Source organism: Uloborus diversus, chromosome 2, assembly GCF_026930045.1.
Source record: "Uloborus diversus isolate 005 chromosome 2, Udiv.v.3.1, whole genome shotgun sequence".
NCBI lineage: Eukaryota > Metazoa > Arthropoda > Arachnida > Araneae > Uloboridae > Uloborus > Uloborus diversus.
This window is the reverse complement of record NC_072732.1, coordinates 82,533,160-82,556,977: the sequence shown is the minus strand read 5'-3', so window position 1 is coordinate 82,556,977 and position 23,818 is coordinate 82,533,160. Positions and strand designations below refer to the sequence as shown.

The following is a 23,818-nucleotide window of genomic DNA, read 5'->3' as shown; positions in this document are numbered from 1 at the left end:
AACAATTGCATTCAGCAGGTGGTAAGGTATAATAAAAATGAATGCCTATTTTGGGAGAAAAAATGTATTATTATGTGTAAACTATGTTTGATTTTAAAATTAAATCTGGCATACTCAGTGAGCCATGCTATATAAATATGCACACACACACACACGCACACACAAATTAATCAATTCAATTGACTAACAAAATATGTACATAGTGAATATATTTTTAAATGGCACTTAGATATTATACAAAAAATTTAGAAAGTACTTTTTTATGTATTTAATAACTATGTAGATTCTTTAGTTTTATCTTCCAACTTACAAACATTGCTTTTATTTGAAGCAGAAAGCTCTTTTTCATTTGAATTATTTGACATTAATAACTTATTACTATTGGAATATTTTGAAGATAATAGTTCTTTGTTTTCTGTCTTTTCGTTTTTTAATGTAACAGAAGATTTAATAGAAGTTTCAACAGTTCCTTCTGTAATAGATATAACTTCTGTTTTACTAAGATTTTCTGCATCTAAGTCAGTCATAGTAGAAATGCATAGATTTTTCTGAGCTGCAGGCGGAAGACTTGATGAAGATCCAGCTTCAGAGAAATCACTAATTATATCTTTTTTACCAGCCTTGTTTAGTTCTAGAAATAAAATATGATTTTCATTATGTCAATGAAAAAAAATATAATGTTTGTACTGCAATGTAATGAACAATTAAGATGGATAAAACACATATTCAGGTATAAAAACCAGTTGACTCCACTAGTTTAATATATATATATATATATATATATATATATATATATATATATATATATATATATATATATACACACACACAGGGTGTTCCATTTTAACCTGCAAAACCTCTAATTTCGCAACCAGATACAGCTTCAGAGAAATCACCAATTATATCTTTTTTACTAGCCTTGTTTAGTTCTAGGAATAAAATATGATTTTTACTATGTCAATGAAAAAACCTTATTGAAAAATAGAAAAAATAAAATGTTTGTACTGCAATGTAATGAACAATTAAGATGGATAAAGCATATTCAGGTATAAAAACCAGTTGAATCCACTAGTTTTCAATATATATATATATATATACAGGGTGTTCTATTTTAACCTGCAAAAACCTCTAATTTCGCAACCGTAAGTCCTAGATGCATACTTCCAGGGGCGGCATTTCAGCATTTCATTTGGGGGGTCGAGTTTCTTAAATATGTATTATCACAGTGCAGTCCAAAAGCAAATTAGCTAACAGGAAGTGGTCATAAAATCGGTTTAATATGAATAAAAATTAGTGTTTAGGAACAATTAAAATTTTTATTAACTTTCTAATAAGTTATCATGCAAAACATCTCAATACTGAAGTTTTTATACCTTTTGGAAAAGTTTTAATGTATGATTTTTGAAATTCGGAAGAGCAGGGAATCGTTTTACTAATCAGTGCCCAGTGTCGTGCTGTTTTGCCAGTACAGCTATCTAGAAAAGATGGTGAAAAAGCTCATGCCCTTTAGCATATATGACTTTGTTTGAATTTTTGGCCCATTAAGCTTCGAAATTAATTCTCTAACCACCTGAGACATAAAAAAAATCTTTCCCCACTGGCTGAGCTGATAGGAATAGTTAAAAAATAATTGAAGTAACAAAATCATGTATGAAAACATTTTTTATACCTTGCTCTTCAAAATCACCCAGACAACTTCAAAAACTGTGAGGGGCTTAATTTTTCATCATTGAATAATCTAGTGTCGACAGCGCTCTCAGCTTCAATGAGATGTATCTGCCTCCAGCTCTGTTATTCACTATTCCAGAATGATGAGTCCATAACAAGGACCAAACTGCAGTCTCTGGATGTAATAACCGATCTGTCGGTATATTGCTTGTAATTTTTCTCGCCTCATGCTAAAAATTTTACTCATAATTGAAACATTTTATTTTTCGTTTTCAAAATCCAATTCAGATAATATAGAGCCAACCATACAGAAAAATAATTATCATCAAATCTTGTGTTAATTTCATTCGAAACTGAATCTATTACTTTATACAAAATATTAAAAAATCAATGTTTGACTTGACATCATCATGTGGATTTTTTTTTTCACTTTTTAAAATTGTCTCGGAGGAAGAATTTTTTTGAAAAGTTTCACGCTTGATTGAAATATATATCAATATGTAAAATCTTATTTTCAGTTTCAATTGTCGATTGAAGTATGGTAGTATGGTGCACAGATCAATTGTTAGATTGAAATGTGGCTTGAATAGTCCGAAAATTAAGGGTAGCGGATTGAAGATGTTTTGATAGAGTAAAGCTTTTTTCAAAAACTTTCCTCAATACAAACAAATTGAATAAAAATTCTAACGAAGTCATACATGCTAAAGGGCATGAGCTTTTTCACCATTGAAAGAATTGTTTTGCAATAATTCTTCCAGTCGACAAATCGCTGCTTTGAAGTTATAGAGAAATGTTTTTATGATTTTAACTCTTGAAGGCCAACTTGTGTCACTTCGAGATTGCATAATTATAGAGCCACAAAAAAGGTATTTGTTGATATGTTTTTTTTTAAATGCAATAATCACATGCATTTTTAATAAGGTGCTATGAAAACATATGATGCATTGAGCAGCTGAAACGTGTTTTTAGCAGAAGAAAGCGATGAACACTCATTAAATAAATATACACTTAAAAAATTAAGCGTAAAAGGGAATGTAAAATATCAAGGAATTTTTTTTCTGAAAATTATGCAGCGACACCACTTTGCATGAGCCTCTCATATTGAACATACCTTCGTTACACTGGGCACACAAGTATGAAATATTTAGCCTATATGAGGAAATGTCTTCTTTAGTTAAAATTAACCATGGTTCTCTATCAATTTTCTATGTTCAGAAAAGGCAGAAAAATATTTCATGAATTTCTAAGTCATCATCCAAATAACGAAAAACACTTTTTCTAGTCAGGGAATGTGTCGAGTTTCATCAAATAGTTACTGAGAACCAGCGAGACTTTTTTTTTAATGAACATAGATTTCCGACTTACATAAATTGAATTTACCCATTTTCTATCATTCTGCTCAAAAGATTTGAGGGTGCAACCGCCCCCTCTTGACCCCCCTATTTGCCGCCCCTGCATACTTCCAATTGCAAAAAGCTTCAAAATCAGATGCAGAGTTAAAATATTGAAAATTTGAAGCAAAAATAGAAATGAGTAAATAAGTAAATACAAAATTTAACTTTTTATACGGACCTTAGGTCCCCAAACTTATATTTAGGGAAATACTCTCCATTGAAAAATACTACTTACACAAAAAACTGGACACTTGTGCGATCAAAACTCAAGGAGATATTCGAGTTTAAAGTTTTAAGGGACCATACAAAAGATGAGATTGGAACTTATCTGCCTTTCAGAGGATTGTCAGGTTGTCGAAGTAAAAAAAACTAAGTATTTGTATCTTTCATTGCTAATCCAAAATAAATACATTTGGTTATGATACGCAAAATTACACTGCAAAACCTCGAACTATTTGAAAAATCACCCTATATTTGCACATATGATTTCAAACCCTGGCTAACCGCTATATTCCCCCCCCCCCCCCCCAAGGTTGAAAAACCACACTATGACAAATATAATTTTAAACACTTGTTAACCGCTATATTTTCCCTCAAAAGGTGTTATTGATGGTGAATGTAAAGTGGTGGAGGTCACAAAATGCTGGGTTTTATAGCTCAGTGAATATTGGTCGTACTAATGTCAAACCTTTTCTGTTTGAATGATTTTTCGATGGAGAAAATTTTCCTAAACACATGTAAGAGGACAATAGAGCTCGTATAAAATGTTATGTTTTGTATTTTTTTTTAATTTTTGCTTCAAATTTTCAACATCTTAACTCAGCATCTGATTTGAACATTTTTGCAATTGGAAGTATGCATCTAGGACTAGCAGTTGCGAAAATAGAGGTCTTGCAGGTTAAAACGGAACACCCTGTATAAATGTATATATATATATATGCTACATGACCAAAAATATTGGGACACTTTCAAAAATTCATATTTTTAAGGATTTCACAAGAAATAAGAGACCAATTGCTTTTAACTTTTGTCACATCTGTCATTTTCCAATAAAAGTTACATCACCCACTCGTTTCGAAGATCAGTAACAAATTGAGGAAAACAAAAGTGTTTTTTGATCATAATTCATCGTAAATAGCTGATAATAAGCTGTTAATTTCAGAAAATAGCTTATTATTTTCAACTACATACTTTCATGAAAGTATCACAAATATTCACGAAGATATGAGCATTTCTTTCAAAACTACAAATTTTATTTGAAGATTTTTGGCTCATGCACAAAGTTTTCCATCAAAGCTTGCCAAACTTACAGAAAACTTGACAGCATACAAGAGAAGCATAATACTAAAATTTGAAGTTAAAATGTTAAAATTTGATAAAATATAGACATTTAAAACAATTAATTTTTCACTGTGCATGCGCAAAAGATAGCAATTTATAACTTTCATAAACTAAAACCAACTAGAATTCCTAAACTCTTTAAGAAATCCCTGTTCAATATCTTAAAAATTCAGAAAGTTATCAGCAATCTAATGAGCCCAATTTCAACAATTCTTGGATAGGCGACAAGTCGTGAGGGGTTGTTCGCAAGTTTAAAATATTTGTTTTCAATCGTTAAGAGTGATTCATGTTAAAAACAGTATATTTGAGAATGACCCCTCCCGACTCGTCACCTAGCCAAGAATTGCTGAAATTCGGCTCATTAAATTGCTGATAACTTTCTGTATTTTTAAGATATTGAACTGGAATTTTACTATAAGGTGAAGAATCTAGTTGGACTTAAGATTGTATCTTTCGCGCATGCCCAGTGAAAAATTAATTGCTTTAAATGTCCATATCATTAAATTTTCAACATTTTAACTTCAAATTTTGGTACTACGCTTCTTTTGTATGCTGTCATGTTTTGGGAAAGTTTGATAATCTTTCATGAAAAACACATGTAATGAGCCAAAAACCTTTAAATAAAATTCGTAGTTTTGAAAGAAATGCTCGTATCTTCGTGAATATCAGTGGTACTTGCTCAAAAATATGTAAAATATTTGTACGTAGTCAGCTAACTAATTTCTGAAATTTACAGATTATTCTCAGCGCTTTACGATGAATGATGATAAAAAACCATTTTTGTTTTCCTCAATCTGTTACTGATCTCCTAAACGCAAGATTAATGTAAGTTTTAATGAAAAATATCAGCTAGCGAGCATACCTTTTACATGATATAAGTTACAAAGCAATTGGTCTTTTATTTCTTGAGAAATCCTTAAAAATGAATTTTTGAAAGTGTTCCAATACTTTTGGTCATATAGCGTTTGAGCAGAAAACCCTCATTAATCCAGACTTTGTTTAATCCAAACAGCCATTTAGATGCATGGGAATATGAGGCAAAGCGAAATGGCGAAAAATTTACTCTGCTTTTAGCACCACATATCTGGTAATATTTTAACGATATAGTAGCACATACAATCTATTCCAGTCAGGAAAAAAATACCACCAAAGATTCAAGCATATGATAATACAGGCTATTTTCAAAAATTGATACTCGTATTGCAATATTTTGTTGCAAGTCAAAAATAATTTTTATTATTATAAAATGATAAAAATATTGTTATTAACATGTTAAATGAGACGTTCTAATATTATGGGAAATATTCAGATAATATTAAGCTTATTTGTATTTTAAGTATTTTCTACAATTAGTCAAGTACATGCGGCACAAAGTGAAATAGTTTATTTTGTTTACTCACTTAATCATTTACTAAATCACCTATGTATATTCCTTTATTAATTCATTTATTTACATTCCTCCATTTAGTAATTCACTTATTTTCTTATTCATTCACTGTTTTATTTGCTCATTTATTTTTCTTCATACATTAAACCTTTAATTTACTGATTCATTTGATCAAAAATATTTTCTATAATTGAGTAGAAAAGATTTTATTAGAAAAATTTTATTTTTCACTTTGTCCCATTGGAAAAAAAAGTGAAAATTTTCCACTTTTTTTTAAAGGTGCAAATTTACTGCCAAAAATGAAAAAGACTGTTTCAAATGCAAGTTTTATTATAAAATAGAATGTTCTTTATATGCTGTAATTTTCAAAATAAATTTCCCATTTGTCCATTTTGAAAAAGCTCAGTCATCTTAACTATCTCACATTGACCCACATCTCCCTACATACTGTATAAATGAAAAGCGAGTTATTACAATAATGAATTTTTTATTATTTTCTCTTATTCAGTTTTATACTTATCCTCTTGCTGTTTCTCTATGTAATACTTCATGGTGGATACCATTATGTTACAAAATGATTTCAAGTGCATCCAGCTCAATCAAGTGGAAAACTGCTGTCCAAAACTTTAATTTTTTGAAGAAAAAAAAATCTAATCTGTGAATGTTATTTGTCACTGCTGTAATAATTTTTTAAATACAAATTGAGCTGGTTTTGGTAACAAACCCCTCAATAATAAAATTAATTTGACAATTTGTACATCATTCACATTAATTCTTTAGTTAAAGCTATGAAAACAATTTCAGTATTTAGCAATTTTTATTAATGCACTCTGCAACTGCACATTAATTCTGTAATTGAAAAGAATCGACTCTTTACATACACTGCTTGACAATTGCTAAGGAACAAGTGATTTACGCAAATTTGTACCTCAACCACCTGGCCAATGGAAATAAATTCAAGTTCAGATGGCGTGGTAGAACAAGACTCCTTATCTGTATAAAAGACAGTGCATACACGCTCAAGATTCGTACGAAAATTCACGCTGTTTGGTTTTTAACAAAAATAGTGCTGGATGTTAAAAAAGGATTTTCTCTGAAATTCTGTTTGGTTCTTGAAATACTTAAGAGCAAAATGTCAGCACAAGACATCATTTGAATATCTACGATCGTGGACGAGCCGTTGGATGACTAGAAGCAGGTCAAAGTGTCACCACTGTGGCCGCTGCAATGGGTATATCAAAAAGTGCCATCTCCCGATTAAAGAAGGCCGCTTAAGGTGGAAATGTTTAGCAAAAGCTTGCCGGGGGTCATGGTAGAAGCACCACACCTTTAGAGGATCGCTATGTAGCCCTCATGGCAGAAAGGTACAGAAATTTCACTCCTGGACAGATAGCTGCAAATATAACAACCGCTACCCATATGCATGTTTCTGCAAGAACCATCTCATGGCGAGTAAATAATGTCGGTTTGTATGCACGGAAGCCCTTACGTTGCATCCAAGTTCAACCACGCCATCGTCGAGAGAGATTACGCTGGTGTAAGGAACATGTTGGTAGGATCGTTAAAATTGGTCTAGAGTAATGTTCTCTGACGAATCTCGTTTCAGTGTGACAAGTGATTCTGGTCACCAACTACTGTGGAGAGAGCGTGGAGCACGTTATGCACAAAAATTTGTTTGCGAACGTGATCGGTACGGCCCAGGCGTCATGGTGTGGGCAGGCATCATGCACAATGGCAGAACACCACTTCAAATTTTTGAATAAGAAAGCGATACGTCGCAAATGTATTGCAGAGATGTTATGCTGGACCATGTTCGTCTTTTTAGGGGGGCTGTAGGTTCACACTTTCTCTTTACGGGCGATGATACACGGCCACACTAGAGCATTGAAGTGTCAGACACACTGCAAAGTGAAAACATTTTCCGTATGCAGTGGCCTGCTTACTTTCCCGACTTAAATCCAATTGAACTTGCCTGGAAGGTTCTTGGCAGACGTGTTGCGCAAAGAACCGTCCCTCCCAAAACAGTACAAGAACTCAAATCCGCATTGAGAGAGGAGTAGGAAAACATCCCCAAGCACTCCTCAATGATTAGTGGGGAGTATGGAAAATAGATGTAAATTGTGCTTTAGTGTCCCTGGTAATCATACATCATATTAAGGTACTCATGTCACCATCATTCTGACCTAGATCATTTTTTTGTTGTTATATGAAAATCATTTAAGTAAGATTATTTTTTATTTTTAAGTTTTTACTTCATTGATGCAGTTATATCTGTATTAGTTTGTACTTATAATAAAGGCACATCCTCCCTACTAACTATATATTTCATTCTGTTTCTTTAATCATTATCTATTCTTAACTATTCCAAAAAACGTAATTGTTCCTTAGCAATTGTCAAGCAGTGTATGATGATTTAATACAAAAAATTGAAATATCATTATTGTAGTATTTTTGAATACAACTACACAACAGTAATCTAATAAAAATATATTGCCAAATTTTTTCAAACCTTTGGTTTCTTTAGGTTGTAACTCAGTGTTCATATCGTTTTTAGAAAGTTCTGACTGAAGTTCACTTTGTGAAACTTTTTCATATACTAATCTTTTCAATGATAACTCATCAGAATTATTTCTTTTGGCATTTGCATCTTCTAATTTTGTTACATCGGCTGGTAGATTTGAGTCAACAACAGCTTGGGAAAGATCAAGATTCTGCTTCTTATTCTGTTCATCAAAAGCAGGCAGTGTAGAAATATTTACATTGGTACTAATTTGTTCTTCTGAAACACTGCCAGAGGTAGAAATATTAACAGTTCTTTGTAAATTACTAATTTTTATGTCTGAGGTTGAAGGAAAACTTGAAGTGGGTACAAATGAAGATTCATAGGGTATAAGAATATCATGCAACTTGCTCAAAACAGCTTGCGTAGTTCTTTCAGAATCACTTAGATCAGAAACTGCTTCCAGGTAAGCTAGTTTTGGGGATTTGCCATCTTTCTGAAACAATTCTCTTTCTAAAAATAAAAAGTTAAAGATATGTCAGAAGCTATGACATACATGTATCTCTCAAAGCTAAACTACTCAGTAAAACATAATAGTATGATCTGGCAAAAAATTACCAGGTTTATACCAACCTTGGAGAAACAATTTGAGGAGGATCTATAATGATTTTGAGGAGCATTTTGAAATTTTGTGGAGCAGCTCAGTATTTTGTATAAAAATCAATAAAAAAAGTAAGCCCTTTATCAAAAATTGTTTTTGAGCTTTGATAATCATTTTAAGCATTAGCATAAAGATTTTAATAAAGAAAAAACAGCTGTAAATACTATATCATGTTTGAAAACGCTCGTCCTGGGAAATACGGAGCTATTAACTTTTCTGCCGAGTTTCGCTATTTTTGCGGAGAACTCCGCAAGCGGAGCAGTTGGTAACTCTGCCAAAGCAGTGGCATACATAGCATTCACGCGGTGCAAAGGGTTTTTGTTGCTACTGCAACAAAGTTTCTGAACAACAACCACTGTTAGATTACGTAAATACTGACTATTATTTGGAGGTGGCCTTAGATCAGAGGCAGTGGCGGCTCGTGGAAGGGACCAGAGGGGGGGGGCCGGGTCCCCTCACTTTTTTGAGGAAAAAAATTTATAACTTCTTTTTTTTATTTTCCCTTTTTTTTGTGTGTACCTGCTTGAAATTAAAAAAAGAGAAAAATGGATTGTACCATAATGTCCTGCGTAAAATCTGTTGATTATCTGCTAAAAAAATTAAAAAAAAAAATGGATGGTGTGGATTTTTTGTGTGTTTTTTTACCCTCAACACCAATGCATTGAACCTCAATATTTGCCCTTAGACCATTGATGTAAGATATTTGCAGAGCAGGTTTCGCACAGACAGTTAATCTGGCTGCATGTTGTTTATTTTACATACTTGAATGTTCTTCTTATGTGATTCAGGCTATGTAAAATACAACATATGGTAAAAAAAAAAGAAGCCTTCATTTGCCCAAGATTTGACCGTTTGTTCCTTACTTGACTCATTGTCTTCAAGTAATTGCAAGTGACCAATTTAGAGAAGAAATCATTAATTTTTTAGATTATTTTTTTTTGTTTTTGAATATACCTTAAAAAGTTATTACTTCTTCATGTTTTTAATTTAGTTGCTAAAATTGTATGTTAAATCAAAACGTATCTGAGAAACACAGGGCAGAAGAGATTTTAATTCGAAAAAAATAATGATGTTAGGGTAAATCTCAATTTCTTTTAAAAAGAAATCTTTGAATTAAAAATGTTCAATAGTTACAGCTAATTGGTCAGCTAGTTGCCCCCCACCCCCACCCCGTCCAAAAACATTACGGAACATCTGAACTTCCATTTGAAGACCTCCAATTTCGCAAAATTTCCAGGGAAAGTCTCTGAATACCTTACAACATCGCTTAAAATTGCATTTTTAAAGCTTCAGTTTCGAAAGATTGCTGTCGCTTACATTACCAAATATGGTTGTACAATTGCGTTTTTTAAGACTTCATTTTCAGAAAATGTTCTAGCAAGGGCCCCCGAACCACCTTCCTTTAATATCATCAAAAAATAGGTTTTTTAAACTGCCACTTATAAAAAAATTAAGAGGAATATTCTCTGAACCCCTCCTTATAATATCATAGAATATTGTGCTCAAGCTTTTTAGGACTTTCGGAAAAAAAAAAATCTAGACGAGAGCTCCAGAATCCCTTCCCGTAAAAACCTTCAAAGTTTGTCTACAATTTTTGGAACTGCAATTGCAAAAAATTGGGAGAGGGGAGAAGGAATTGATTTCTATTTATTTATCAAAAAAAAGGAAAAGAAAAAAAAATACGATTAAGGAGAGTTCCAGAGCTTCATCCCTTACCCTAACATCAAGAAATATGGCCTATAACCACGTTTTAAGGCTTCAACTTCTACAAATTTACGTGGAGTCCCCTGTACCATTCTTTCCACATACATCACCAAAGACCATCTAAAAATTGCGTTTTTAAAACTACAAGTTTCAAAATTGAGAGATTTGACGATGATCAAATCAAATCAATCAAATTGATGAGATTTTTTTCCTACTATGCCCCCCCCCCCCCCTAAAAATTATTTTCTAGTTGTGCCACTGTTGTGTGGTATGTACGTGTGTGCATATATCGTTACAAGGTTTTTTTTTTTTTTTTTTTTTTGATTCAAAAAATGTCTCCCCCTTATATTACAGAAATTTTTACTCGTTTTAAATTACTGCTCATGTACTTTTAAAGAAAATGTGACAAGTTTTCAATAATTTGTTGGCAGATTCATATCCAGAAGGGTACATCCACATGTAAATCATTGAGATTTTTTTTTTACTATGCTTTTTATTTTATTTTTATTTTTTTTAAATTTAGCTTATCTATTTTTATTTTATTTATTTTAAAGAGAATACTGATGTGTATTTTCATCTTTGTTAAAGTTAATTAATTTATAATCTTTATACATTTCTCTGATCACAATATTTTTGCACTTTTGTAATTTGGTCTCGTTTAAAATAAAGTAAATTTTACTAATTCAAAATAATTAGTTATTAAAGGATTTAAAAAGACCATTACTATTAAAAATATTAGATTAATACTGCTTTTTTAAAAATTTATTTATTTTTTTGAAAAGCCAGGGGGTGAAAGTGCCGGAAAGCGTACTGGACATTAATAATTTTCGTGATATATTTTGTAGCTTTTCCCTATCTGAATAATTAAATTTTATTTTTGAGTCAGGGGGAATAAGTGCGTCATCCTGCCGGCAATCATGTACATAAACATGATATTAATATCTTTCGTGATTTACTTTTAATTTTATTAATTTAATGCAAAAAAAATTGAAGAAAGTTTTAATATTAAAAAAATTATTTAAAATATTTAATTTGTTTTTTCAAAAACCGGGGGGGGGGGGGGGGGGCGAGTGCACCCAAGATATGGCCCCTCACTTTTTCAAGGAACAAGTCGCCACTGATCAGGGGGATCAATAAATAGCAAGGAACTAATTTGATTTTGCATGAAAATAAATGCTGATGAACTGTAAATAGCGTAAAAAGCTATACTTGTTTATAGTCATTCAGTTAACTTTGAGCTATGTCACTTTACTTAACTTTTAGACTACTACAAATTTTTTAGTACGATTGGTTGGGGATCATCCCCTAAAGCTGAATATGTGTGTGTTCAGTTTGAAAATGAAGGCATCAAAATTCTCTTTGCATCCGATACAAGAATCGAGCTTTCCTCATTTTTGACGCTTTGTTAGAAGGCAAGTAAATGAAATTTCTTTTTATTTTATTATTAACATCATGAATTTCAAATTTTCAAGAGAAAATCCTTGTTCTTTATGAATGTCAAACAGTTAAATGCTGAATCCCTCGTTTAATTTTATTATTTGCTTCAATTATGTTGATAGACCTTAATAATATGTTTATTGTAGACATTAAAATGCAATTTAAAAATAACTTTACTGAAATATTTTTTTTAATTGCCGTTTTCATACATCTAAACGTTTATAATTATATATTAATTATAATTATATTAATACACTTTATTTTATATGCCAAACATGTAATAAAGGTACCTGATTTAGATAGACCAGCCAAAAATGTCTTTTCAAACACTTCTGCATCTTGTTCTAAGCTACGAGCACCAGAACTTTTTTTGCTTGACACTGATGACATAATGGGCTGATCAGGCTCGTTTACAAAATCTGGAAATAAATCATGACAATTATCAACAATTATTTAATAAATCATGCAGAAAAAAAATTACTTCAATAGATATCAATTAAAAACCAAGAAGTCTGAATTTTTAAGCATTGATATGCAAAATAAAGTACACACAAAGCATCTAGCATTACAATACATATGAAAATTTCAATTCAAACTATAACGATTTCAGCATTAAGAATGGTGAAAAGTGATAGGTTTTTTTTCTTTCACTTATGAGGAAACTTTCAGTATCAGTAAGCTCAATATTAGCCATCAGAAATGCTCAAGATTTTATAGGAAGTTTAAAGTTTTAGATGACCAAAACGAAAAAAATTTGTATCAATAACCATTTGACAAATCAGTGGGGAAGTGCATAGAAATTTCAAAAAAAAAAAAAAAGAAACACATCTTCATTAGCCTCCCCTCAAGTATTGATCCAAGAAATGGGATACGATTAAGATTAACAAAGTAAAAAGTTTCATGAATGTAAAATAGTTAAGTTAAAACGCTTTAGACTGATCAATTGGGAAGAACTAAAGTAGTTTGTTACATGAAACTAGTCATTAGCGTATTAATTTTTAGATTATACTAAATAAATAGTGACAGACTTCTAAAAACTCAAATTACAAATAGAGGTTATGCACATATAATGCAGTATGTATAGTTGTAAAATTTCTAACATATGCTTTATTTATTTTGAAATTTGTATAACAAATATTTAAAATTAAATGAGAATAAATCTAAAGACTTCATTAATAAACTTCATTCATATTAAATCTTCCTCAATCTAATCAAAATTCCTGTAGTTCTCAAATCTGAAAATGATGTAAACACTTGTTACTTCCGAAAATCTCAATAGCTTATTTTATTTTGTTAAGGGACTGGCACCCAACATTTTAAATGCAGTTTTAAACATTTATTTGAAAATAATTCTAATGTTCATAATTAATTTCAAACAAGTTTAAACTAAAAGAATAATATTAACTTACACTGATCTTTCTTAGTTAATACATTCATGGACAATTCATTGATGGTACTTGCTGAAACAAATAATGATGGTTTAACATCTTGATTTTCAATGTCAGTAGCAGAACTTGGTTCATCTGGGTTATTATGTGAGGAAGGCAGTTCTAAAAATAAAGAATAAGACTAAGAGTTCATACAAAATATACTTTTAAAAGACCTCACAGAATTTTTACAAAAAAAAAATATTTGAAAACAAAATCATATGAATAAATCGGAGGTCTTTTAACCCCTTCAAGACCTGGTGTCCGGTATACCGGACAACCACTTTAAACAGCTGCTAATCATTTAATAATTGATTTAATTAGTTGATTAATTTTGTATTTGCTTCTTTACATTCTGCTTATTATAATCTGTGAAATAATTTTTTGTTTTGGGATTGACAACACTGACATACAAGGATTGAGAGATAGATAGTGGCTCATTTTTCCAACCATGGATTTTCATCTGAAAAGCGAGGTTTTTTTCCTGATTATTTTAAAAATATATAATCTTTAATTAATCGTTTCAAACGTTTATAGTATGTTTTATAATTGTTTGTAGAACATTTTATAATGAAGTTTGTTTGGTATTTTATCGCTTTTGTATATGAAATATTGATTTCAAAAATATAAGTTTAGAATATTGGACGTGCCATAAGTCTTTTAATTTTTCTCCTACAAACTCAAAAATTTGTCAATAAGATACCCTGTACCATAGTACACTGTGTACCAAATACCAACATTTTTGGTCAAATATTTCATAATTCCAATTGAAGGGGTTAACACCTGTTTGAGCTAGTTATATTTTGTTGATTGAATTTGATACAATAGACCAATAAAAAGCTGAAAAAAATTCTATTAAAAACTAAAGTGCGCACAAGAGAACAATAAAATAGAGATACAAAAAAGTCGACATTCGTTACAATGACCCTTGTTGTCCAAACTATATCTGAAGCTATATAACGTAAACGTACAAGGTATTGGATATTATTTAGTCATAGTTTAAAATATACTTGAATAACTTTCATAAGTTATGTTTCATTTTGAAAGAGAATCCAGGAACTAATGAAATGAATAATAGCATATAACTTTAAAATAATCCTTTTAAAGAAAATGTATATTGAAAATAACTGTCACAAACTAGTTGTTTTTTTAATTAGAAATCATGTTGTGCTTCTGCCATGTGTGAAATTTTTCAAGAAAAAAAAAGTTTCTTTTCTCATTAAGCTATTGTAGATGCTTTTCACTTTTTCCACTTTTTCAAAAAAAGTATAAATTTCCAATGTCTATCATTTGTGTGAGGTTTAGTGGCGGGACCACCGTGACAAAAATGCGCGCTTTCTTCGGTCCTTCCGGGCCCGGAATAACTTAGAAAAACCTAGGTGGCGCTACAGTCTAAGCGATTGAGATTCAAATCAACAATCCAATGTTTTGCTTTACGTTTTCCAACGACCCTTACTGAAAATGTTTGACCTTTCACCTTTCTGTAAGCAATGAATTGATGATTAACAGAAATAAAGGTAAGTGATCTGAAATGTTACTTCAAATGATTTAGTAACCTTTATTAAGGTTATGTTTTAATGTTTGCGTAAGACAGTTGTTTCACACTTCTTACAGGTTGAATTTGTTGTTAGTCTCTCTATTGCTTTTTTAAAGGAATTCTTCCGATCTTTTAAATTCAGCTTTGCACTTGCATTAAAGATTAGTAAAAACGTTCAGATTATCATTGTTTTTATTAGGTTAAAAAATCTGTGCAACGATTTAAAAGGAAAGTTAAGAATTCGATTGCTGAATCTCAGACAGCATATTGCAAGTTATATAGTGTCTTCAATTTACAATCTAGTACTATACCTACAACATCAAATATCTTTCAGTTTTACATGAATAACTTTAATGTTAATTACTTTCTAAAATGCCATCTTTCTAGAATGGATAAACAAGTGAATAAAAGTAATTTCATAAGTTTAAAATATTTAATTGGTATTTTGGAAGTAAAAATGTAATACCAATCCAAATATCAACTGAATATTCGGTGCATCTGCAATTGATTATCAATGTTTAATGAATATTTAGAAAAAAATATTTTTTTAAACTTTAGCTGCACATTTGGTTTAAATTATAGGAGAATGAATTTAAAGTGCTAAATTTTTCTCTTATTTCCTTAGTAAAATATTCAATTATTTAATTTATTTATTTTGGTTATATGCATGAGTATATAACGTTTTCTATGTTTTTCTCTTTTTAACCTACTATTTTTACTTTTTGAACTAATGGTGGTTATTTTACAATAATAATTGTTCTGATAAGTACTGTGTTATAGAGAAAGAGATATGCGAACCTTTCATGTGTCTTTCAAAAGGAAGTCTTAACTCTAAATTTGACCTATCTATTGAATTTATAAATATGCTTTAGTATATATATATTCTTGAAAAACCATTCAACTCAATCTTGCTTAGTTGGGATTTGTTTTCAGTGCGAAATAATTGTACACAGAAATATTTTTATCTTAAGACCAATCAAAAAATGACATCATTTTCAACCTTTCTTTGTTTCTGTTTTTTAATTTTATATTACATATTTTAATGAAATTAAGAGTTGCCACTAAAAGGCTCGAAAACGTATCGATATTATCTTAAACGTTTGATGGAATGTATATTGATTTTTAAATTACAAGATAATAATGATAACAATAAAAAAAATACCTTGTCTATTTATTGGTAAACACATTTTCATAGTATTGTCATGTATAATATACAATTAATAATTTGTTTCTGTTGAAAAATCTTTTTTTTTTTTTTTTTTTTGGATGATCAGGCTTTTAGCAACGTTTTCAAGAAAATTTATTTTGAAGATTTTCACAATTTTACTTTTTGTTGAGAAAATATTTTGCTTCAAAATTATTTGTTGTTATTTTTTTCTTTTTACTTTAATCTGTGGAAAACAGTTCATGGGTAAACACATTTTAAGAAGATTTAATTTGCTCTTTCAATGAAAAAAAGCTTGCAATCGAGTATATTGTCAGTGAACGAAGCAAAACGTTCGATCGCTTAGCGTGACTCACTCAACTGTGTTCCGGGCCCGGGTAGAAAGAACGCGCGGCGACGAATGGAGCGCGCGCTTTGTCACGGTGGTCCCGTTAGTGGCATAGCTAGGGGTTGCCTAAAATGGCTCTTGCCAGGGAGGGACAGCAATTTATCAAGACTATTTCTGAAAAAAAAAATGATTTTTAAGTAAAATACTTTAATAAATTTTTCTTTGTACAAAAATTAGTAAGAATGAGGAAAAGCAATCCCTAATGCTCAACAAGAAAATAAAAGAATAAATATTTTGCATTTATAGTACATTCCCTGGGTTGGCTAAAACAGCATGCAGCATCATGAGTTTCATATGGAGATGTAAAAATTTATGATAATGTCTGAGTTGTGCAGAATGAGATCTAACATTGAAACAGCAACTGTGGACAACAAATTCTCAATTTGAATAAAAATAATGTTTGGGAAAATGTGAGGCATTTTTCTATTCGGAACTCCAGCGCTCGAATACGCTACCTTGCGGTGATTTACAAAACTGCCGATGGAACTAAAACATTGCCACGTTTTAGTTCCATGTGTGTCTGTTGACGTAAACACAGGCAGTTTGTTCTGAGTATTTATTAACGCAATCGATGTGTCTTAGTTTGCTTTCAGCTACAGAAATTAATTCGTCCCCTAAGAGTATTCTCGAGCTTCTCAAAATAATGTTAGTTTTCCTTATTTCTTTCAAAAAAGTATTAAATGGTGGACGCGTAAACAAGAAAACTCTGGATTAACAAAATTGGATAACGTTATACCAGGTAAAATTTTTTATTGTATGAATTTGTAAGAATATGAGTTTTTTTTAATCTTAAATTAATTTAACTAATCATATTTTACAGCAGCATTTAGTTAGAATGGACAGTATGCAAAATATTTTCTTGGATTTATTATCGTAGAACAAAATGAAAAATGTTTAACCTAGAAAGAATTTACTTTATTCCTTTTATTCTCAGCTGAAAGGTTTCGCCAAATTTGTTTAGGGTTATAATTTTGGTATTGTGCGAGCAAAGTAGCCTTGGCGAGATTTCGCGTTTTTAGTTAAACCATTTTTAATTTTTATCATGAGTGGAATAAAATGGTACTAAGATTACAGAATTCGATAAGTGAAAAGAAATAATGGTCAATCAACTGAAAAGAAAACTACCACCATATATCCGTGAGAATTTTGTTGATGATTTGCATAACATGACACAATTAAATCGTAACTCAGAAATTAGAAAAATCGAAACAGAAAATTTTTAAATGAACCGATTCGGGAATTCGAGAGAAATAACTCAGCTACAAATGGAAAAAAAATAAGCGCTAGCCAAGCAAGGCAAAGAAGTATCATCTTCTTTCGATAATAATTTGTAATGTCATATTGAATTTTCTAGCATTAATTGTTGTTCTTGTCAGGCCACAATTATTATTTAGTTTTATCAAGAATTGATAAATATCGAATTCAACATCATGGAAATAGCTGCTTAGAACTACGAACTACGTAGTTTGCATTAATCTTTGACGTTTAGTAATGCTTCTTGAATTCTCATTTCTTTCTACGTGGGCCAGAATATCCACAAGACTTTGAAAATTAATTTAAAAAGAATAAAGCGAAAAAATCATACGTACGAACAAAAATCACAACACTTTTAGCATTTTCTTCGTTACCATGTGCGTTTGTTTTAGTTTTCAATTCCGCCATTAGACAGTGACTTCAGTGCCCCCTACAGTTCGTTGGAGTTGCGAATCTCTAGTATGAAAAAGAAAATAGTCTAGATCCAACTCTAAACTAGTATAAAGATAGTTCCACACCCATACTTGATGACACAGCACTGCAAGATTATAAGCTATAAGGTAAATCATAGAGGAGAGAACAAAAGTCATGCATTGCATTTTATTTCTATACCTCCTTGTAAATAATTGATTATCAACTAACTTGCCATTTTTAAAACTGCATTTTTTAAATGGCATATGGTGTTTCAGTCATAAAAAGCAATGAAAATATTAGATGCACATTACTTAGACATGAGTACACCAGATTGCAATTTCAAACCAAAATCTTAACATAAAGTTTAAAATGAATTGGTTGTAAACAGTTGCTTTGCAATACATTAAATAAACAAATAGTGCTGAAATTACCTAATGCTGACAATAAACTTTGCATCTTGCTGTTAAGTTCCTTTACTTCATGTTCTAAAGATGCATTATATGCATCAGACAATGTCATTTCTTCTTGCAAGTTCTAAAATCAAAATGGAAAAGGACATAAACTACAATTCTGAAACAGGAAATTGCTACCACATAGAAAGATTTTTCAGGTAGTTTGAAATGTATGTAAAAAGTTTACTTATTGGGAGTAGTATTTTCAAAGAATAAAGCAAAACTGATTTACAATAGGGGTCATGAAAGTCTACTACAGTTCAGTATTTACATCACACTGCAAAGTATTTACATGAAAGTAAGCTCAGAAGATTGAAAATGAAAACTATCTCATCTAAAATATTTTAATACAGTCGGACCCCGGTTCAACCAACCTTTTTTAGTCGATGTGGCGAATTTTTCTCTTTCCCCTACTGAAATGAAGGCAAATCCCCCAATTTACCGAATTATAAACCCCAAATTAACAAATTATTTTAACAGCCAAAAAAAAAAATTTTTTTTTTTGTTAATTTGAACTAGGAAATATTGGATTGTTTTCCAAATGATACATTCATCTTGTCCGAAGCAGAAAAAGACTTTTCTTGGAATCAGCCTTTTTAATGGACGATGGGGCAACCAATGAATAGTGATTCTGATGTAGAAGGTGAAATTGAGATTCCCATTAAAACTGTTATTTTTTCAAATGCTTTACATGGCCTGGAAACTGTAAAAACATATCTCATGCAGCAGGCTGTAAATGACACAGTATTTTTCTTCTCTCCATCAAGTTGAAAGAGAACTATTTTGAGTCAGATATCAAGGAAATTATCAAACATCTACAACTCAGTACTTTTAAATTAACTAGTGTGTAATAAATCGAGGGATGCTGAATAAAAAGTGTACACTTTCTAATCATGAATATCTTTGTGCAGTTGCTTATTAGGACTTTTAGATAAGGTAAGTGCATTTTTTCGCACCCTGATATTATGAATAGCCCCCATTTTACGTGTAAAAATTTCGGTCCCGATTAATTTGTTAAATAGGGGGTCCGACTGTATTTCTATACAACAAGGGAATGATACAAGTTTTTGAGATTCTGGCACTTCCAATATCAGACATTTTTTAATGGAAATGAAGGGCATAACTGCAACTCCCACAAAAATTACATAACCACATTTTTAAACAAAGTATTTATCACAAGAAAAATTAAAATTAAATAACCTCTATTTAATTTTCAACCAATCAACAAATATTCTATGCAATCGTTGAAGCTTGTGTGACCATTAGCTGAAAACATTACTAAATCAAACCACATTAAATTCTACGCAATCGTTGAAGCTTGTGTGACCATTATTTGAAAACATTACTAAATCAAACCACATTAAATGTTCATTGCAGGAATAAGAATACAAATGACTATGTGCCCAGTAAAAATTGTCTAATCAGCATAGTTGGAAGGTTTTTCTTATGAGTTATGATTGTATTGCTAAATAAAACCACTGATTCTAAGAATTAATCATCTGCTCTGGTCCAAATGATGAGACCTGAACCAAAGCTGCTCAAAAAGATTAAAAACTCGCCACCAATTAAAATGCATAAAAAAAAAATCCTTATACAAAAGTATGTTTATTTGTGTGACTACCTAGAAACAAAAAATAAATTTAAATCATCAGTTTTTTTTTTTTTTTTTTGATCCTATTGCTCTTTTATTCTAATGCGTTTATTTATTATTATTTTTTTGGTTTGTTAGGGGGTAGAAGGAAGCAACAAATACAAATAAATGCATTTTTTGTAATCTTATCAGTGCAATGGTAAGTTACAAATTCTTTTTATTGATAGGCCACCATGAAAGATATCTTGATTTCTGTCTACAATTTGAGTAAAAGTTTTTAGTTCAACAGTGAAATCCCAATACAACGAAATAAATTTTCAGTCCCAATTTAATTTCTATTACATGGCTTGAATTCCATGACATCAAAATTCTCGCTACAACGAACAAAATTTGTGGTCCTCTGAAGTAAGGGGATTTCACTGTTTTTGAAAACACTAGTTCCAGCAATGTCAAAGCAGTATTGTGTACGTATTTGACCCAGAAGTACAACATTTTGATTAAATCAATCTTTTAGCATTTTACAAAATGTATTCCAAAAAAGGTGACATAAAAACTTGAACTCTCCCACTGTTTTGTATGCAGGTAGTTCAAAAAATGGACTTCATTTATCACTAACTTTTCCCTACATCAACAATTATTATTAAACAATTAAACATAAATGGAATCAATTGATAATAAGGCTAATTTTTGACTTAAAATAATGTGCAACTTACATCCAATTTATCCCGCAGTCTTTTATGAAATTCAAGAATTTGATCTTCAGTTTGCCAACAACTATTAAAGTCCCTGAAAGTATTACAATATAACTTCAATCAAGCATTTTTCTGGTTTTCAATGCAAAGAGTTAAAAGGAATCTTAAAAATTTAACATACTTACCATGTACGACTTAAAACAGAATTAAAACTAGTTGATTCCATATATGCTGAAGCATCAGAATTCATGCGATATTGTCCTTTTGTATCTCCCAAATTCAACAAACTAATAGTCAGATTTTTGAAAGACCTAGGGCTATAATATTTACAATTAATATATTTCACAAATCAGTTTGAACTTGAATTGTCAGTGTTTCAAACAGTAATGCATTCATGTCATTCAAGTGCAGGCAAAAAAAAAAAAAAAAAAAAACCTCCTTTTTTAAAGGGATGGGAGATATGAAATATTAAACATTAGATAAATAAATCATATAATTCAGAAACATTTATAAAGTAATTAATTTAATGGTTATGTTACAATAACGGGTTTCATGCCATTCAAGAGCAGGCAAAGAAAAAAGTCCCTTATTAAGGGGGGGAGGGACATATGAAGTATGAAAAATTAGTCAAATAAATAATCATGGGCGCCCGTATGGGGGGGGAGGCAAGTGGGGGCTCAAGGCCCCTGGAAATGAGAAATTCCTTGCTTTTCGTACTTTTTCTTTCTAAAAATGCATTCCTGCTAAACCATCAATCGTTCTGGTGCATGGGTTGGACTTTTTTCAGTGTAGTTTTCTTTTCCTAGGCCTGGTTATACCTGTTCTGGGGAAATTGAACCCAGTGAATTGAAAATTAGTTTTAAATTTTTTTTTTTTTTTTTAATTTTAAGTGAAAGTCAAGATAAGAGAGAGCTTTTTTTTCATACTTTCTGTCAATTATGAGTATACAAATGAGAAATGAAAATTAGTTTTGGAGTGCCCAAGCTCTGTTTGGTTTGCTTGGGTGGACCGCACGTCACTGGTTATTTTGATTCTTAAAATAATATCTATAGGGGAAAGAGGGGCACATGTGAACATGGTATGTTTTACTAAGATAACTTCAAGCAAAAAATCTTCAAAGTTCTCAAGTAATGGCAGAACCAGTTCTACCTCTTGGCCGAAATTTTAGAGCAATGAGTTATTTTACGTTTATGTGATGACAACTTCTTTGTTTTAGCAGGTGTTGTTTATATTTTATCACTGTCATTTTTTTGTGAAAACACATTTTAAACTAACTATTAAGCCAAACTTAATTACTGCAAACTATTATATGAAGATTCGTATAAATTTAGGATAATGTTGAAATTTTTTTACTAAATCAAGAATTCTTCTTTTCTGCATGTTAGTTCTAAGGTAGATGACAGGGCACTTGTGAACACAACATCAAGGGGCACAAGTGAATAATTACCATATTCCTTTTGTAAAACTAAATATTAGTGTAGGATATTATAAGGGTTAAAAAAACTCTATTTACTCATCACAATCACACTTTGCTAATTTATTAGCTTTGAATTATTAGTATTCATAGCAAAACTTGGGCTATTACTACTCATGCAATATGCTAAAGCTCAGGCAATATGCCCATCAGTTTTGTCCACACGAAGTTTTGACTGCGCGAAGTAATGGATCGGCGAAGTTTTGACCCCAAACCCATTAAAATAGCAATTTATATTGCAAACTATATTACAAAACACAGCAGTTTACGCAAATAACCACGCAACCCAAGCAAAAAAACCATGACAACAGAAAAAGGGCGTTATTTTTTCTATCTTCTTATATTTTCTTCTTTTTTTTTAATTTTAAAACATTGAAAATTCAATTTCCATAGTATTACTGTTTTATTTTGGATTTATTTACAATTTTGATACTTCAGATTTATTTACAATGTAGTGGTAAGTATACAAAATTCAAGAAACAAAAAAAAAAAGAATTTCATTTTGCTGCTAATTATGTTACTGAAGTCAGTATAGATGTAAATTTTAGAAGTTGAATCAATAATGTTTTAAAATATACTTTGTCAAGAACAAAAACTAATTTATTTTACATTCATTTCTATTTTAATGTTAAAACTGTAATAGTTCAAATAAGCATCTTTAAGACGAAAAAACAACCTTGAGAACAAAGTTTTCAAAAAAAGGAAGACTTTTTTTTTCTTTTGCAGAATTTGTCTGGTCCGGTCCGTTTAAAATGCCGTGCTAAAAATACATTCAAGAGTCTTAGACGGAACTATCTGTTTAATTTCTTTTTTTTTTTTTTTAATTTTCAATATAATAGTATTGAAAATGTTGACTAAATCACTTTGCAATTAAAAATACAAAATTTAAACATTATTCAGTGATGTTCCCATCTATTTTTCTGAGGGTATACTCCCAGTAATCTGTTACGCACAATATGTGTATGCGATCATATGCATAATACGTAAATCCATGAAATTTTTTGAAGCTCGAGGGTATATGCTTAAAGGCTAAAAAATATTTGAGAGTATACAGTGTATGTGGAGTATACAGTGTATGTGGAGCATACAGTGTATGGAGAGTATACAGTGTGGTTCCCTATGGGAACACCACTGACGTTATTAATGTCTTATGTTAAATGAATGTCAAAAATATCATATATGTGTCACAGAACAATAAAATATCAATTTATATTGCAAACTATATTATAAAATACCAGTAATTCAGGCAAATAGTATGAAGAAGCAAAAAGCCATAATGACAAAAATATGCAAAGTTATTAATTAAAAAAAAAAAATTTAAAGCATTTCACC

The 23,818-nt window shown here is 30.8% G+C and overlaps 1 protein-coding gene across 1 annotated transcript in view; it reads right to left on the bottom strand.

Annotated features, from left to right (window-relative positions):
- Positions 1–218: 218 nt before the first annotated feature.
- Positions 219–23,818, bottom strand: part of LOC129217142 (BRISC complex subunit Abraxas 2-like) — a 45,722-nt gene continuing 22,122 nt past the window's right edge. Inside the window, exons 5-11 of the mRNA XM_054851401.1 lie at positions 21,198–21,329; positions 21,034–21,106; positions 18,709–18,811; positions 13,502–13,642; positions 12,383–12,511; positions 8,300–8,803; positions 219–631 (exon numbers count right to left, since the gene is read on the bottom strand). Of these exons, the coding sequence (XP_054707376.1) occupies positions 276–631; positions 8,300–8,803; positions 12,383–12,511; positions 13,502–13,642; positions 18,709–18,811; positions 21,034–21,106; positions 21,198–21,329 (1,438 nt within the window). The 3' untranslated portion in view covers positions 219–275. The remainder of the gene's footprint in view (positions 632–8,299; positions 8,804–12,382; positions 12,512–13,501; positions 13,643–18,708; positions 18,812–21,033; positions 21,107–21,197; positions 21,330–23,818) is intronic.